The 17,170-nt window shown below is 44.6% G+C and overlaps 1 protein-coding gene across 2 annotated transcripts; it reads right to left on the bottom strand.

Annotated features, from left to right (window-relative positions):
* Positions 1–837: 837 nt before the first annotated feature.
* NDFIP1 (Nedd4 family interacting protein 1) lies at positions 838–16,677 on the bottom strand. Of its 2 annotated transcripts, none has more exons than XM_014947929.1 (8): positions 16,660–16,677; positions 8,566–8,653; positions 7,256–7,386; positions 6,201–6,288; positions 5,812–5,936; positions 3,872–3,938; positions 3,148–3,253; positions 838–1,002 (listed from the first exon to the last, which is right to left on the bottom strand). In XM_014947929.1, exons 1-7 carry the CDS (start codon positions 16,660–16,662, stop codon positions 3,150–3,152), a joined length of 606 nt encoding a protein of 201 aa, XP_014803415.1. In that variant the 5' UTR covers positions 16,663–16,677; the 3' UTR covers positions 838–1,002; positions 3,148–3,149. The 2 variants fall into 2 exon arrangements, with proteins under 2 accessions (XP_014803415.1, XP_014803414.1); XM_014947928.1 differs by lacking the exon at positions 16,660–16,677 and adding an exon at positions 8,908–8,996.
* Positions 16,678–17,170: the final 493 nt, after the last annotated feature.

Raw genomic sequence — 17,170 nt, 5'->3', positions numbered from 1 at the left:
GTTTGAACATAGTAAAACTCCAAAGTGAATTTGCCACTTGGCAGAAAAGCACAGAAGTGCACATTCAACCTACACTGATAACGCGTCGTAGTCTCCGCTAACACAAATTATAAAAGCAGGAATTACAGGTATGTCAGGAATTGTCTCAAAAATCCCAAGCCAAAGGGAAAAAAAAAAAAAAAAGGCCTTAGTTTTGCAAGGGAATTGGTAATATTTTTTTTTTTATACAAAGTTGCAGGGTGATCTTTCAGTTTTACACTAGCAATGTGTGCTGTGAAAATCCCTGGAGAGTCCAAAAAGTAGGGAGTAAGGAAAGGAAATTATGCTACAACACTGAGAATACAGACTATTAAAAAAAAAAAAAAAAAAAAAAAAAAAAAAAAAAAAAAAAAAAAAAAAAAAAAAAAAAAAAAAAAAAAAAAAAACTACTATTCGTGCCACCTTCCAAGTGATGCTCCATCTCCCGGTGACACCTCAGGAATCCGCAGAGCCGGGTTTCCTGGCAGCGGCAGAAGGCGGGTAACCATGGCAACGGCATCACTGCATCCCCGCTCCCGGCGCATCCCCCCCCGCCCCAGGAGGAGGAGGAGGAGGAGGAGGAGGAGGAGGAGGACACAAAGCAAGTCTGTCCCCTGCTGGCCCCGGGGACAGGGCTCAGGCGACCCGAATCACTACAGAACTAGCTACGGAGGCTTCATTAGCACGTCACGGACTCACTGCAATAGCTTTGTCAAACATTAGCCACTAATGATTCAATGATTACAGAATTCTGCGTTAATTATTAAAATTTTACACCTAGAAACAAATAGAAAGAAATGCTTCTCCTTTTCTTTTTTGTTTGTTTGTTTTTCCAACAGTACTTTTATTTTTTTATTATTTATTTTAAAGCAGGTGACTAATTTTTTTTCTTCTGCTCCAGCGTCTTGATTCACTTCCTGCAGGTGTCCTGTTGCTTCTGGAGGGAGAACTCACTAACGCAGGAAGACGTTCGCCAGAAAACATCTGTTGGAGAAGGATATTGAATATTGGAACTATAGTTAGATTGTTATTTTGGATAACAGGAGGATGTAGCTCACAAAAGAGCGCAGGATGTCTGAAGGCTCAGAAAGCAGCTCAGCACACAACGCCGCGACTCCAGCGAAACACACGCGGTAGTTTTGTGCGTATTTTACAGTTTTGAAGAATTATAATTCCTTTGGGGGAAGCAGACACCAAATCAGACAATGCTCTTAGAAACAGCAGCATAAAAACACACAGGTGTATGGAATTATGCTGCATTCGCACTGTGAGAAGAAAATCTGACTCGGTCTTTAGCTGCTGCATCCTCCCAGGATAATTACGAGTTATTATTTTCTGGTTTGCACTAATTACTCCTCCTCTCCTCTCCTTCTAATTTTCTAAATGTATCCCCACTCTAAAACAAAAATCTCCATTCACCTGCTCTTTTCATTACGCCCTACAGAGAAAATCTAATCTTAAGAACAATAATACGCTGAAAATCCAAGGCTTTTGCGGTTTCCCTGCTCAGAATTTAGGATTAAAGATTTACCTTCAGGGGAAGTGTCAAAGTTGTAATATTTAGAAATTATTCCGGACATTTACCTCAATATATCTAAGAGAGAGAGTGCTTTTTGAAAGCTCTACAATGACCAAAAAAATAAACAAAAAAATTTGAAAAAACCTCTCCACCTCCATCCTCACGAATCAAGCAAAGTCTCTAAAATTGTAATTTCTGGAAAAGCCTGTGCAATAAGAAACCACACAGCTCCTTAATAAAGGAAAAATTAGGTCTCTAAAATTGTAATTTCTGGAAAAGCCACACAGCTCCTTAATAAATGAAAAATTGGGTTTCGGTAAAGAAGCAAAATTAAAAAAAAAAACTGTTCAGTGAGAACAAACTACAGGCAATGAAGCTGTTGCTTAAACGCTTACACGACGTGACGGAATAAATGGGGGGAAATAAACCCTCTGGTGACTCAGCAGGAATTGGAGAGGATATTACAAATCCTGGAGGAGGTCATAAACCAGAACTTTGTTAAACAGAACTGAAACACTTCAATAAATGGACTGAACTATTTTTACACACTATCACCAGTGGAAAACTCAAGCTGGAAAACACCACACAATGCCCGTTTTGTGTCGCATGCCCTCACTGCCGAGCACAAACGAAGCAGAATCTTACGCAATTTGCAGTTTCTAATTAAAGGGAAGTGCCTTTGGAAAAATCAAGGCTGGGTTTTAAACGTGAACAATTTAATGACCCCCCAATTTAGAGCGGGGGTTTGTTTGGTTTCTTTATCCCACTGTCCCAGCTGCAATTGCCTCAGTCCTGTCTCGGGGAACCGCAGTGTGATGATGATATTTGTGAAGGGAGCATCGTGTTGCACTCGCCATCTGGGAAGCCACCGATTACAGGATTTCCTTCCCCTCGGGGAGGGACAGTTAATGCAAGGCCATTATCTGCTGTAAGCAGGAAATTACGCTGGAAGGGTTCAACTACTTAAGCCTCCTCCTTTAAAGTCCCATTAAGAGGGCAGAACGTTCAGGTTTGGCCTTAAAAATGAAAAACTTTTCTGCATTCGGGTTTCTGAAGGATGCTGAGGCAGGATGGGATGCTCAGGGATGTGGGAGGGGTTTTCCAAGAGCCAAGGTCTGCGAGAGCTGAAATTTCTTCAGGAACTTGGCAAAAAATTCAAACAGCAAGCAAAATTCCAACAAATTGTTCTTTCTGGGACATAAGCCAAAGACACTGGTACAATCTTCTAACAACGTTCGGTGACCTTTACTAGTGTTTAGGAGACACCACGTGCTCCAGGCACAGTATTTATCCTGAAAGAGACACCTGCCAAATACAGTGCAATACCAAGGGGCTAAGATTTTGTTCTTATAATCCAAGTTACGCAATCTAATGAATATTCAGTTCCTCAAAGGAAAAGCTCAGGCAGAAATGTCAAGCATTCCTCTGTTCCCCACCAGGTCAGCCTGGACTCTGCAGAAACAGGAGCTGCACGTGGGACACCAAGAAACAACCATTTTCTGCCGCCTTGTGTTCTAAAAGTATTCGAGCAAAGAAAATTCTAGCTTAGAAGAGTCACTAAATAGAGTTAAAAACAAAACCGAAGAAATTCAGGAAAGCAGAAAGTTTACCTTTAGTAAATAAAGAGAACTCTGGTTCTGGGCAGATTGGAAAACGTATCTGGCATCTTCCTAACCTTTGCATAATTAATAAATCCTCTGAGAAACAGCAGAAAACCTAGATGGAAGAGACACATTTGTCCAGTTAACACGGGTTTTGCTTCTTCAATTAGAAAAGGAGCAGTTCAACTCACCATTCCCCGTATGGAGGGACATAACTCACTGGGATGCACAACAGCTGATTAAATACAAGAACTTTTTTGGTATCAGTAACACCTAATCTTTCAATTTCACGTAATTTCAAAAACAAACTCTCTTTAGCCAGTCACAAAATTTTTGCCTCCAAATGAGATCCAGTTACTTCCAAAGGAGGAAAAAAAAGGCAAGGAAAAAAAAAAAAAAAAAGGCCTCAACCCACTCTTGTATTTAAAATCTAAGAACAGATACAACGTCAGTTACTATGAAGACAAGCATCGTTGTCTTCTTTACTCCTTCTGGATGATACATAGGATGCTGCCACCAAGAAATGACAACAAAAGGACAGTGTTTATGCATACCTTTAAAAGGTAGAAGGCATTCAGTGAAAGGATGAGGACTCTGAGGGTTTCAGTTCAGTTTTAAATCTATACAGACATATTTTAATATGACCCAGTAATGCTATTTACTCAATCCCTCATTGCTCTTTGTACAGAGTTTTAAGCACGTGTTCCCTCTTCCCCCCAGAACAAACACTCACCTAGTACAAGGAAGACCCACCAAAGCCAGTACTGGCCATCGAAGTAACCGGGAAAATAGGTGGAGAACTGAAAAAAAAAGAAACAAAGCCACACAAACAACAAGTTAGAGCACATGGCACTTTCTGAACCCAAGTCTATTCTCCCCAGTTTCAGCAGCACCCATACCAAGCCCCCTGCACACAGCAGAGCTTACAGGCTGCCACACTCCCTCAGCTGCACAGGCTGCAGGGAACAATTCATCTCCACAAACCTGCATTTAAGGTTTTTCTACACACGTCAGACCAACTCCAGCCAAGGAGAATGGAACAGATTCAATACCCAGCCACGAGCTCTCACAATCAGTGGAGCACAAAGGCACCACTGGGCAAATACTCCTATTTTCCCTGACGTCTTTAATGCTTATAAACCCCAGTTGCAGTTTCTGAAGGGAAGAGCAGGTTTGCAGAGTGCATCACGCTAATTACTCTGCAAGGCTGGACAGTATGACAAATAAAAGAACAGTTGAGAAAGAAATCCCAGATCTGTGGAACCCTCCGATAAGATTTTCTATCGGGAAAATTACTGTCTACTGAACGAAAGGCACCGACACTGTTGGAGCACTGATGTTCACTATGTCAGTGATAAAAACAGTATAATTTGTTTTCATTCTCTTCCAGTTTAAAAACCTAAGAAAAGGGAAAATTGTTATCAAAGTTTAAGTCAAATCCACCTGTTTCACTGTCACACCTCTTAATCCAGCAAATTATTAACACCACTCTTACAAGGTGACCCCCAAAATCTTCACTTTCTACAGAAAAAGTTCACAGATGCTGTATTTACAAATTAAAATTCCTAGCCCAAAAGAGATTAGGTATGAAGTGCCAGCCCTAACACTAATGGTCTCTACCTCTACTTATGCTCAACTAAGGATATTTTTTGCTTGAAATCCAAACTTTGGCCTGGGATGTCTGTATGCCATTTCACAAACACCTTCTTTCCGTCCTCCAAATAATAGTTAGACTTTTCTCTTGTTCCATTCCTTCCAGCATCAGCAAATCTATGCCCTTTTTTTTTTCCCCCCCAGAAAGGTTTCTCTTTATTCCCCTCCAAGTTTCCATTCCTTCCAGCATCAGCAAATCTATGTCCTTTTTTTTTTTTTTTCCCCAGAAAGGTTTCTCTTTCTTCCCCTCCAAGCTTTAAAAACACAGCTTTACTTGCTTCTGTAGGCAGAGGTCTGTGCCCAGCAGGGGCAGCCAGGCTCCCACAACACAAACCAGTCACCCCTTTCCTCTCCCTGGGTGATCTGGTGGAGGGGAGCCCAGGGAATGTTTTAACTGAGTTTATATGGAAATAAAACAAATGAGAAAAGCCTGTTTCCTGCTGGTTGTGCCGCAGGCCCGTCACACCAGAGGGCACCAGCGGGCTTCTCCCAGCCTGGGACAAACCGGTGGCTGCTGCTGCTTCCTCCAGCGAACAGCAAACCTCACACCTCCTCACTTTCAAGCCCTTATTTCCCTCCTCTCCTCAGTCATTCTCACATTTAGCCCACATTTTAGAGAATTATTGGTTTTTTTCAGAGGAGCACCTAAGGCACATCACGCTGGAGAGAAACATCCCTGTGCTGACGGCAGAGCTCGCTCGGTCTGGATAGGTGTTTTATGAAAATCAGGTTGTTGTTACTGCTCAACACAAACACATTTTGATCCAATAAAGGAGCTCTGTCAGACAGAGCCCTCTTTGGGTGTGCAATCTTCATTCTCTTTTATTACAATAATAATTCCGACATATAAACAGGAGAGAATGATGAAAAAGCTCTGTTCTCAGTGAACAACAAACTCAAGATCTATTTTGTTATAAAAAGCTAGATTTATAACTAACTTCAGTATAAGGGAGATAAAAACAAGCCAGGGAAAAAGAGTACCAGGGTCTATGTATGTGGTTTTGCACTACAAAAACTTACCCTGACAATAAGGATCCACTTAATAAGAGACAGACCAAACCCAGAAATGGCCCCATATCGTCCTGCAGCTGAAGTAGTCAGACAGAAAGAGAGGAAGAATCCAATCCAGTTGAAGAGGAATGCCACTAAAAGCAGGAGAAAAGCAGCAGGTCAAGCCCACTTTATATTCCAAGGGAAAAAAAACCAAAAACCCAAAACCAAAAACATAGAACCCCTGCACACAGGTTTTTCCTGGTGCTCCATAAATATAAGCGTGAAAATAACTCCAGTTTTTTTGGGTCACTGCCTGAAACAGGTTTTTCCTGGTGCTCCATAAATATAAGTGTGAAATAACTCCAGTTATTTTGGGTCACTGCCTGAAAAAAAACTGAGTTCCATGATGTACTTACTGAAGAAAGTTAACATGAAAATGCCATCATTTCCTATCCTCAGCTGGTCGGTGTCATCAAAATCATCCCGTGTCACAAAGTCGTCATCCTGCAAACCAAAGGGAGGTGAGAGGTGGGTGGATTTAACCCAATCCAGCCCTTACAGCAACCCCAGAGCTGCACGTGGCTCTTCAAGAAAGGGCCAGAAAATTGTCCAGCCCCAAAAAGCAGTGTACACTGGAGGGATACAAAATTCCTTTTTACATTTAAGGAAAGCCCCCCGTGGGGGCAGGAGAGTATCCTAAATCTCAAAAGGCTCCAAATACAAGCAGGAAACACTCCTGCCTCTCATCCTGAGATGATGCAGAACATGAAATATTAAGTCACTGGCAGTATTTTTTATTTTTTTTAAAGACAGTCAAGATTGGGCATGTTCTTGTTCTTGCTGTAAAGAATTCCTCTACTCATCAAAAAAATTAAACATCTCAGCAAGAAATTTGGCTTCTATGAAGAAGTATAACGAACAGTAGACATCTAACACTAGCAGGGGTTGGGGAAGAAGCAGAACAAGAGATAATGTTGAAAAAAAAACCCCAAAACTTAAAAATTAAAAATAATTATTCTGACAGAATGGTTTTGTCATCCTTGTATCAGATACAGTGACCCCTGGAAAAGTCAACTAAATAAGCAGCACGAGTATCAAAGGTAAATGTGCTCAATGGCTCAACAATTAATCCTGAATCTTCTTTTTAAAAACCAGTGACAGTGCACAGGGACACAGTACAGTCCCTCTGTCAGCCTGCCAAACTCATCTGGGTACCACACGCTGGCATCACCGAGATGTCTTATATCATCAGAGCCACCCAGAGGGAAATTAAAAATAAAAATAAACCCAACAAAATCGGGAACAGAACTCTTTGGGATGTGTCACCCACACACTAATAATACGGGTTAATATTACCACCCCAGAACGCTTAAAAAAAACCCAGTCATGGTCATGCCACTTGATGGGCAGGAGTTAAACCAGGAATTCTACAGCAGAAAGGCAAAGGATGGAGCCAGCCAAATGCACTCACCCTCCCGGGAACCAAGGGAATTGTGGCTTCAGCCTTGGTTCTCTCGGCCTCATCGTAACTGGGCAGCGTCGTGGCCACGTTGTATGACGGAGGCTTCGGAAATCCTGAATCATCCTTGTAGTCAAAATAAACTAAAAAAACCAAAACAAAACAAAGTTATATAAAAGGTAAGTTGTTCATTCCTTAGAACACACCTTGTTGAGAATGAGGAGTGTTTTACTTGACTTTGAGAGACCCCACTACCCCAGACTGCTGAATCCTGCCCCCTCCCCACCCTTCCAGCCTCCTGCCATCCCAAACCAGCAAGGGAAATCCATGGGAGCACCTTACCTAATAGGAAGTAATACACAGAGCACTGCTTTACCACACCCAGCTGTACCTATTTTTAAGATAATGAGACATGCTGTGCCTGTCCCAACTTCAATAAACAGGAGGAGGCATATTTTCAAATCCAAGTGGTTTGAGCGAGTCCAAAAAAGGGTCACTGCATGTCTCAGGCCACTGGTGACCAATTTTGCCAGAGACTCCAAATTGTTTTCTGACAGAAGGGAAAGGGATTGGAACAGAAATCAAACACAGCACTTCTGAGCCCCATTTCTGAGCACTGGGACATGTTCACGGTTGGTGGGCAGGAGCAGGACGCTCAATAGGCAGCCTGAGAACCACAACATTGAAACCTCTGTCCAAAGCTGCTGGCTGTTTGAGGGACTGACAGTATGTTGAGTTTGATTCACAAATCGTATTTAAACAACTGACTATGAAAGTTCTGGAGCAAAAAAAATGCAAAGATTTACCTAAGTCAAAATACTCTGATATGTAACCAAGCTGCCATATATAGAACTGTCTGATACATAAAACAAGCTGTTTTGCTAAAAGCTATTAGCAACATGACAATATGATGATTCAGGAGAGTATAATCCGCATGACCAAGCCCTTAGTTATGGAAAACTGCAGAAAGAGTGAATTCTTTAATCCCTTTTAGCTAACAAGTCCTTTTTGGAAGGAGCACAGCACCATCCAAATGCCAAATACCAAGAGGAGAACCACAAATCTCACAGCACTTTGATTTTTAACTGCCTTCAATCTACTGAGAACACTGTGAAACGTAACTTGAACACCGCCTGATGGGATGACATCAGAGGAGTGTAGCCAAAATGCATCTCCTAAACCACAAGCAACAACAATCTCTCTGGATCAATTCCGATCCTTCCAGCCTCGGTAAGGATGCTGCAATGCCATCCCTCAATAAGGAGAACAATTAAGCAAGAGTGAGAGAGCAAACCTGGCTGCTTCCTTCCCGTTGCACTTACCTGTGTTCTCGGCAGAAATGCTGCTGTAGGGCGGCGGGGCGTCGCTCACCACTGCCGCAGTCTCGCCTGGCTCCTCTTCATTCTGCAGCTGAACAGACCCACACACCAGAGAGGTTAACGGGGCTTCTCCAGCACTGCAAAATTACCTTAATTGCACACAACAGATCCTTCTGGAAGTGGACTGTTCTACGGCACCATGGGACACACGAGCAGCTGCTCAGCTTCCCCCCGCAGCACTCCCGCTTGAAATGATCGATACGCCATCTCACTTTTAATGTGTTTTTAAGTCGTATCCCCACACACCTGGACTTGGACAAAGCACAGCCTACATCTTTTCAGTACCTTTCCATTTCCCTGGCCCTTTCTCAAATTCCTCAGGAGCTGCAGCTGCATCTGTTTCAGCCGCGGGAACAGCAGGAGATACCCAACAAAAAGACTCCATCACTGCCCGTGGCTTTGCCAAGGAAGGGTTTTTTTTTAATGGATACCTTACATAATGACACGTATCAGTATGAATCTTGCCATTTCCCTTCAACCTTTCACACCCTATTATTGAAAAGGAGAGGGTTTATTTTGGGCACTGTGCTTCCCACACGGGCTCTGTATAAATAACCACGGGGCTCATCGAACACGGTGCCGCTCGCAGGGAGCGGGTACCAAACGCCGGCTTTGATCAGGGACGCTGACAGCATCAGGCCAGGAGCCTTCAAAGCACAACACACCGGGAAGGAATTTACAAATCACCTGCCATCTAACATATTTTTTTTTCTTCTTCTTTCTGTTTTTCATCAGCTCATCAACAACGAAATGGAGTTTTGATGCAGAAAGACATAACTCATTTCAAAAAAAGCACCTTGGGACCGAACCGCTTGCCTGCACAGAGCGGTGCTACCCTCCTGTAATCACCACGAAACAGCAGCAACATCTTCCTTAACATCTTCTCAAACTCTCCCTCCTGCACACTCCTGAAGCCATCCAGGATGCTTGGCTTTCTTTGCTTTGGAGAGATGTGCTGCCATTCAAGTCCTTCCCAGGCATTTAATGCATCTTATTTGACTTGTATGGCTCATCAGGAAAAAAAAAACCAAAACCCAACCAAACCCAACAAATCAGCTCACACTTCTAAACCAAGGTCTTATTTTATACATAACTGTTCTGCATCTTAGGTTTTTATTCCTTTTGCTGCCTTTGACCAAAGACCAAACTACATCCCTGTCCTCTGTGGAAGTCAAAACCAGAAGTTTTTCAGAGTTTTAAGTGCAATTCACTGGATGTTTGCATCCCAACCACAGCTGTGTCGGAACAGAGGGACATCCGAGTCCCACAAGCTTGCTGGGAAGAGCGTGGATTGTCTCATTTTCTCTGCCATTAAGCAACAACCGCTCACCTCCATCCAAGACTGGGGAAAGGGAAGACATGACACTGGGACGCACTGGATAAAACTCAGCAGCACTGTCCCACTCAGCTGTACCAGAACAACAGACCACCCCAGCCCTGCCCTGTTCCACGGGCCGGTGAAGCTCACCCGGCTGCTGCTGCTGCCGGCCTCCTGCCTCTCCCCAGTCCCGTTTTCCAAAGAGGAGAGGTGGAAAGAAAAAGAAGTCGGAAAAAAGGCTTAGTCAGGCCCAAGCTCTCCGGGCAGGGACTCCCCACGTGGCACCACGCTGAACCACTTCCTTCAAGGAGGAGAAATGAAGTGATCCCGGGTGAAAAATTAATGGATATTACAGCGAGAGCAGCTCCCGGCAGAGGAGCCCTGGGGGCCACCAGGAGACATCTAAAATGCACCAAACAGGGTGGAGGTGGCAGGGACCTGCCTCCATGGCTGCAGCTTTAATTAGCCTCAGGGCACCAAGCAATTAACAGATAAACTGCAGCAACTCCTACAACAGCAACGTATCTTCATCTTTTCCAAACCAGCTAACTCAGCGTGAGTCCTTACCAAGAAATAAAAATGCCTTTTTCTTTTTTTTTTTTTTATGGACTCCATGGAGTTCAGTCATTAGAAGAAAATGCAAACTAACTTGGGAAGTAATTGCCTATTAAAACAAGCTTAAAAAAAAAATAAAAAAAAGTAGAGAGAGCACTGCTATAGAAATTCAAGAGCATGAGAGGGGCAACCTGAGGGATAACCCAGGAAAATGCTGAGTCAGACTACTTGATTCAGTCTCTTCAGCTCTGTAGTGTCCGAATTTTCAGATAATGTAGTCTATGAATTTTCAGATAATGCTCCACCAGGCTCATCTTCAAGCTATCCATGAAAATTCAATATTTCTCCCCTTTTTTTCTTCTGCCTACACAAGGTCCAGTCTATCAGCAGGGAGGAAAGGCTCCGACAGACTAGGGATGGTCCTGGGTCCCACATGCCCTGTGTTACCTGCGCTCCTCGTGAGGGGGTGGCAGAAATTAAACCCCTGATGTTCATAAGAAAACATGACATTTACAACCTAAAAGTCCAATCTCCAAGGAGGGGGAAAGGAAAGCACTAGATGTGACAATGCTGCAAGAGACAAGACAGAAGAGGATTGATTCCTACCACTGGAATTCTCAAGGTTCTTCTTTCAGGAGTAAAAAGAAACGTATATTCTTACAACTACCCCATGTGGGAGAAAGTCACTCCTGGCTTCAAACCATTACAATTCAGGTAATGACACAAAAAACCTAGTTATTTTTTCAAGTTGAGCTAGAGGCTGTAGAAGGTATACAGTTAGAGAAAACAGATTTTTCTTCTAATGTACAAGGTACACAAATGCCTTCCAGCCTTTTTAATGATTCCAGGCATCTAAAATTCAACTAAGTGCTTATTAGCAAAGCAGAAGGGGTTCATGTGACAGGAAGAATGAGTCATCGCTCGCCTCGCATGGCCCGGCGCCTCCTGCAGCAGTGGGTACAGGCAGTGAGGAAGAGGAAGGCCATGCCACTCGGGTCGGGGGGCAATTCCCCCTGGGGCCACGGCCGAGGGTCTCCAGAACCCTGAGAGCCTGGTGAAAGCAGCGTTTGGGTGAAGTCTGTTTTGCTGAGCTTGTGGAATATTCTTTCTCTGAGTCACTGGTGGATTTTAGCTTTCAAAGCAGGATTCCTGTATTTGTGGCATTAAAAAAGAGGCAGCAGTCTTTACAGCAATGCATACAGCTTCTGGAGCAGAGGTTTGGCTGTGATTTTTTCCCCGGATTGCTGTAACAGCAGAAAGTTGCCTGGCAGAGCAGGAGAAGACCCTGGGGTATGTTTATTTTCCCCAAAACACCATCAGAAGCGCGGCTGTGAGCAAGATGCCGCCTCTTTCTTACAAAATGTTTTTGCCTGGCAGAGCAGGAGAAGACCCTGGGGTACGCTTATTTTCCCCAAAACACCATCAGAAGCACGGCTGTGAGCAAGATACCGCCTCTTTCTTACAAAATGTTTTGAAATACTTCCATGTAAACTTTGAAGAAAAAAGCATTTCCAATAAATATGTTTGTTAATTCTTCCGAATTCTCTAAACTTAGCACTCGGGCTGCTGACACTGGTTTTTACCTTCCCTTGCCTCAAGTCCTCAGGCTACAGGGAAATATTCTTTATCAGCGTTACTACAAGCTTTGCCTTAGCAACGTATCACCAGTGGTGGATTAACTCAGCTTTGCATCACCAGGGTTTACTGCATTTCAGCTCTTATTTTACGTTCTGGCACGTACAGCAGAACTGCATAGAAATCCCACAGGAATTCTGGAATGAAGATAACCCCGATCAGATCTCATTTCTGTTGTTACTATGGTTTCTCTGAGATTTCAAAACGGCAGGTATTTAGGCTAATGACAGAAAGAGCATCAATTTTTTTTTTTAAAAGGGGCTACAATTGATTTTTTGCGGAACAATGAAATCATAACCTTTGCAAGAAAACATTAAAATAAAATGTGTATAACTACTGGATTTGAGAGTACTCTGGCAAGCCAAGAGCCTGCCCATGAAAAGGTTACGCTTCATTCCCATTACAACACACTTTGCTTTTCTCCTTCTCTCTCTCTGGCCCTTGGGAAGCAATTGAAAGTTGCTGCCAACTCTGAAGAAGAGGAGAATTATTTTTATTGACTTACGCTTCACTTTAAACATGCTCTGATTTGAAATCCTGACTTTTGCCCAATGCAGTTGCAGATTCCTGTAATCTAATATCAGCTTATTAATCAGCAGGAATAACGATAAGCTGTTAGACAAGTCAACCCACATGTATCAACCCTCTCCTTGATGAGCAAATAACTGTTTTCTCCCGTAGGTGCTTCCAGCTCCTTTAACTGATGGAAGTGAGAGCCCCTAATGGCATGTCCCCCTTGCTACCTGTGCCCAGGGACAGCATGGGGTGTGCTGTGTGGCTCGGGGGGGAACATTCAGCAGCCACACTGTCTGACCAAACCCTCCCCAGGCTTCTCCCTGCACCGGGAGATGCTGATGCTCCTGCCCAGGCCTCCCACCAGGGAACAGCCCAGCTCCCCCAGACAGCCCAGCTCTGGGGAGAAACCTCCCAAGGTCTCTGCCAACCTGAGCTACTCCTTCATCGTAATAAAGGAGTGAAAATCGTGCCTCCACTCCCCCATCCCAAAAAGCACAGTTTTTTTTTCACCTGGAGGGATCAGCTCCCTGCCCCTCTGCGAGCTCAGAGCTGCACCCAGGGCAGCGGGATGCACAGGGCAAGTACCAGAAATACGTTTGCAACGACCCTCCCACCTACCCAAGGTAAAAACCATAAATCAAAACAGCTCTATGTCCCTCAAAAATGCAACCCGTGTGCACGAGGATGTTGTTCTTCACTGACTCACTGCAGTTACTGGCCTGACAGCACGGAAATACACCTCAGTCCTGGGCAACAGGCTGATCTAATTCCCTTGCCTCTTCAAACGGGGAATCATACTGGTCTGGTGGGACTGTAAACAGGCACTGGGGCCAGCACAAACCTGTGGACGGAGCGTCCTTAGGTCTGAGCATTCAAGGTCCTAATACAGAAGAAATAAGTTTAAGTCTTAGATAGCTGGAATTAAAATTCAAACACTTAACAAAGCATAAGGCCTTATCGTAATATTTAGGACTGCATTAACTTTTTTTTTGTGGACATTAAGACATCACAGAAAGAATTCCAGATCTTTTTAAAAATACTGCATTTCAAAATACCACATTTTTTTAATTGTCATATGAAGAATCTTAAGTATCTTCAATGAAAAAAGAATCCCATTGTGCCACCATATATCAAATGTGGATATCTCACAAGAAGAGGCAGAAGCAGAATGAATAGATACAACTTAATAACGATTTTTTCTTTACAGTCCCAATGATGAAGAATCAGAATTCACAGACACACCACGCTTTTGCTACTTGCTTTCACTATGGCTCCTGTCAAACCGCGACGCCAAGCCCACACAAAGAGGTACCACATCCCTTGGGAGCCACGTAACAACCAAAGCCTGAGGGACTGTTCCTACACCTGTGTCCCAGCTGGGGCTACTGAGCCCCACTGAATTTCAGTGTGAGAGAAAGTCACTGAAGAAGCCCAAGTACGAGTCCAACACAATCTTGATACCTGACATAATATTTAAAAAAAAAAAAAGAAGATATCAGATGCTTGTACCTTTAGTAAGGACATCTTCTGCACGGTGCCAGGACCTCGCCAAGGAAACAAATAGCCACCAACACCACTAATTCTAACTGCTGACATTAAAAAATACATATATTCTCATCTTTCAGTTTTGATCTGCGTGCTCATTTCATCTGAAAAATTAAACACAAGCTTAAGGTGACAAGTGACATCTGAACCCCTATTTCACTCCAGCCTTCCCAGACACTAAGTAAGCACTGTCGTCCTTCATGGATTTAAAGGGTATTCACATTTTATCTTTAGCAACATAATTCTTCTACAGTTTCACTGAAATAAAACCAAACAAATGGAAAAATCTTTCTTCCTTATGTTTCCCATAGACACCTCCCCTTACAAAACAATCCATGTAAGCCTTCAACACGTGGAACAGGAAGAAATATCACTAAAAATGGAATTCGTCTTCATTATTTAACACACCCACCATTTTCTAAGTGGGTTTACATTACTCATATACATCACATACATCTTCAAATGCTTCAAGTAAAAATCCGTTAATGTACACTGTAAATAAACCTATTAAAAGCCTGGCTACTTTTTCCAGCATGCAGGCCAGTTTCTATTCTAAGGACGAAATACAGTTCTGCCACCAAACTCACAGCCCAGGGGTTATGCTCCAAAGGCCTTAAGCCACCTAATCCAATAATATCCCTGGGTAACTTTCCCAAAGGCATGTCTGAATGACCACAGCCTCCCAGTGTCCCTTTTTTGGGACCCAGCACTGCCCAGAATAACGATTCTTTCCTCCCAGACGTGTCCCATTCCCACCTCCACAAGCACAGCAGGAACCCAAACCAGCGTCTGACCCGGTCACCCAGTCCCTGCTCCCAGTGGAAGGGGCTGGGGGAAGCTGAGATCCTTGCTCTGGAGTTTTAGCTTTATTCTGCACAGAGCTGCCCTTCCTCTCTCTGTCAGATCAGGCTGCCACAGCAGCCACCGGCGTCATCGCAGGCTATTTTTTATCAGATTATCTAATGACTCAAAACAAAGCACAAGGGCCAGAAAGTTAGCTTTAGAAAAATAAATCACGTGCCCTTGTACATCCCTTTAACACCACTCGTATCAGCAAAGGGTCACAGACTGTGAGTTCACACTGAAAGAGATGCTTGGGGGGCACCCCACGCCCCCCATCTGCCAGGCAGCATGGACCGAGCAACAGGGCAGGAGGAGAAACACAGCCTTCAAACTCAGTTATCAATTTCTGTAGCCCTCAGTTTATCCTCATTAACTATCACCTTTTTTCCCTTCAAAATACACACACTCAGGGAATTTTACAAATATTTTCCATGTTCAAATAACGTCCACACCTCAACAGTGCTGCTCCTACATGCTGGCTGGATCTCTACAGGCTACCTCTGCTTACTGGATCCTGTACTCAGCTCCAGCCCTTCAGGTTCTCAGTTCTCTACAAGTTCTTCTCCGTTGGCATATGGGATGTTCGTAAATTGCACATCTGTGTACAATTTTCCATACATTTTAATATATAGGAAAAAAAAATGACACATTCAATGCTACAGAGACTGTCCCACCCTCTCCTCTTCACCTAAATACCTACTCTGCATCTTCAGTTCCACAGCTTGCAAGGATTTTTGGAGCAACACAAGCGTCAGGAGCCAGTTCAGCAGTAACACACTTTACAACAATACCAACACCAAGCTTCTGGCAGAGGGCAAGGAAAAAAGCAGCAATTTCTACACAGCCCCACAAAAGTAAATATATTTATATGTGAGTTTCTGATCCCGCACTCCAGTTACAGCAGTCGTTTCATGGGGCCTCCGTTATCTGTTTGTCTTTGGCAGTATAAATCCCTTGGGGCAGAGCCTGCCTCCCTAATCTCCGCAGTAGCTGGCGGCCACGCTCCGCAGCGAGCGCGGTGTCTGCTGTCTGTCTGTCGGACATGTCAGCACGTCAGCAGGACCTGGCGAAGCCACAGCCTCACGCTTTTCTCTCTAAGGAAAGCAGGACCCCGCTTATCGGTCAGGGAGAGAGTCACCCGAGAGGGACGCAACAGCGTCCTTCGGCACGTCCTGTCACCCATCTCCACGGGCTCAAGGCGATGGGACATGGAGCTGGATCCCTTGGTAAAAGACAGTTGTGAAGATGTTTTGTCGGGGTCAACACCGACGGCAGGAGACTGACGGGAAAGGCAATTGGCGAAGAGGCCTGGTGACCTGTACCTACCATTTCCAAGAACAACAAGGAGGACATTTGTCTCCACAAGTCAACACCTTTGTTTAGCACAGCGTGAAAAAACAGTAATTAAAAAAAAGCCTAAGTTTTACTTAACTTTTACGTTTCTAGCACATAAAAACCAGAGACCTCCAGCTGTCACAGGGAGACTAATATCCCACCCCAGTGGGAAGGGGCACCTCGTATCCCAAGGAGCACGAGCCACCCATGCAGAGAACGCTACCGAGGCCGAGCCACAACCCAGTGACTTTGTTACGGGAACCCCGGTTAAGCAGGAGAGTATCACGTACCATTTCGAGGGATTTCTCTCCCTCACTTTAAGCCAAAGACATCAGAAACGCCTGAGCCCGGTGACAGAGCGGGGCCCGAGGGACCCCGAGCCCCTCCTGCGAGGCCGACACTCCCGGCAGGACACGTCCTCTCCTTCGGGAGGCCGGGAAGGAAGAACGACCCCAAATCGGCGGGTTACTCCTGCGAGGCCGACACTCCCGGCAGGACACATCCTCTCCTTCAGGAGGCCGGGAAGGAAGAACGGCCCCAAAACGGCGGGTTACACTCCGTTAAGGCCAGTCTCCGGCCTACGGGGATTTCAATCCGAGCTGGAGGGCGGGGGGGAGCCCACACGTCAGAGATGAAATGAAATTAAGGCGAATTTCAAGACAAAGCCGAACAAGTTCCCTCCCGGAGCCGGCGGGGACAGCGCCCTGCGCACAAGGTCGCTCCGGCCCCGGGAGAGGCCTGGGGGCAGCGCGGACCCGGCCCGGCCGCCCGCGGGGCCTCCCTCGCCTCAACGGCAGCCGA

The sequence above is a fragment of the Calidris pugnax genome, unplaced genomic scaffold (genome assembly GCF_001431845.1).
Source record: "Calidris pugnax isolate Ruff unplaced genomic scaffold, ASM143184v1 scaffold27, whole genome shotgun sequence".
Taxonomy (NCBI): Eukaryota; Metazoa; Chordata; class Aves; order Charadriiformes; family Scolopacidae; genus Calidris; species Calidris pugnax.
The sequence above is the reverse complement of the archived record's forward strand: the minus strand, read 5'-3'. Positions and strand labels throughout refer to the sequence as shown.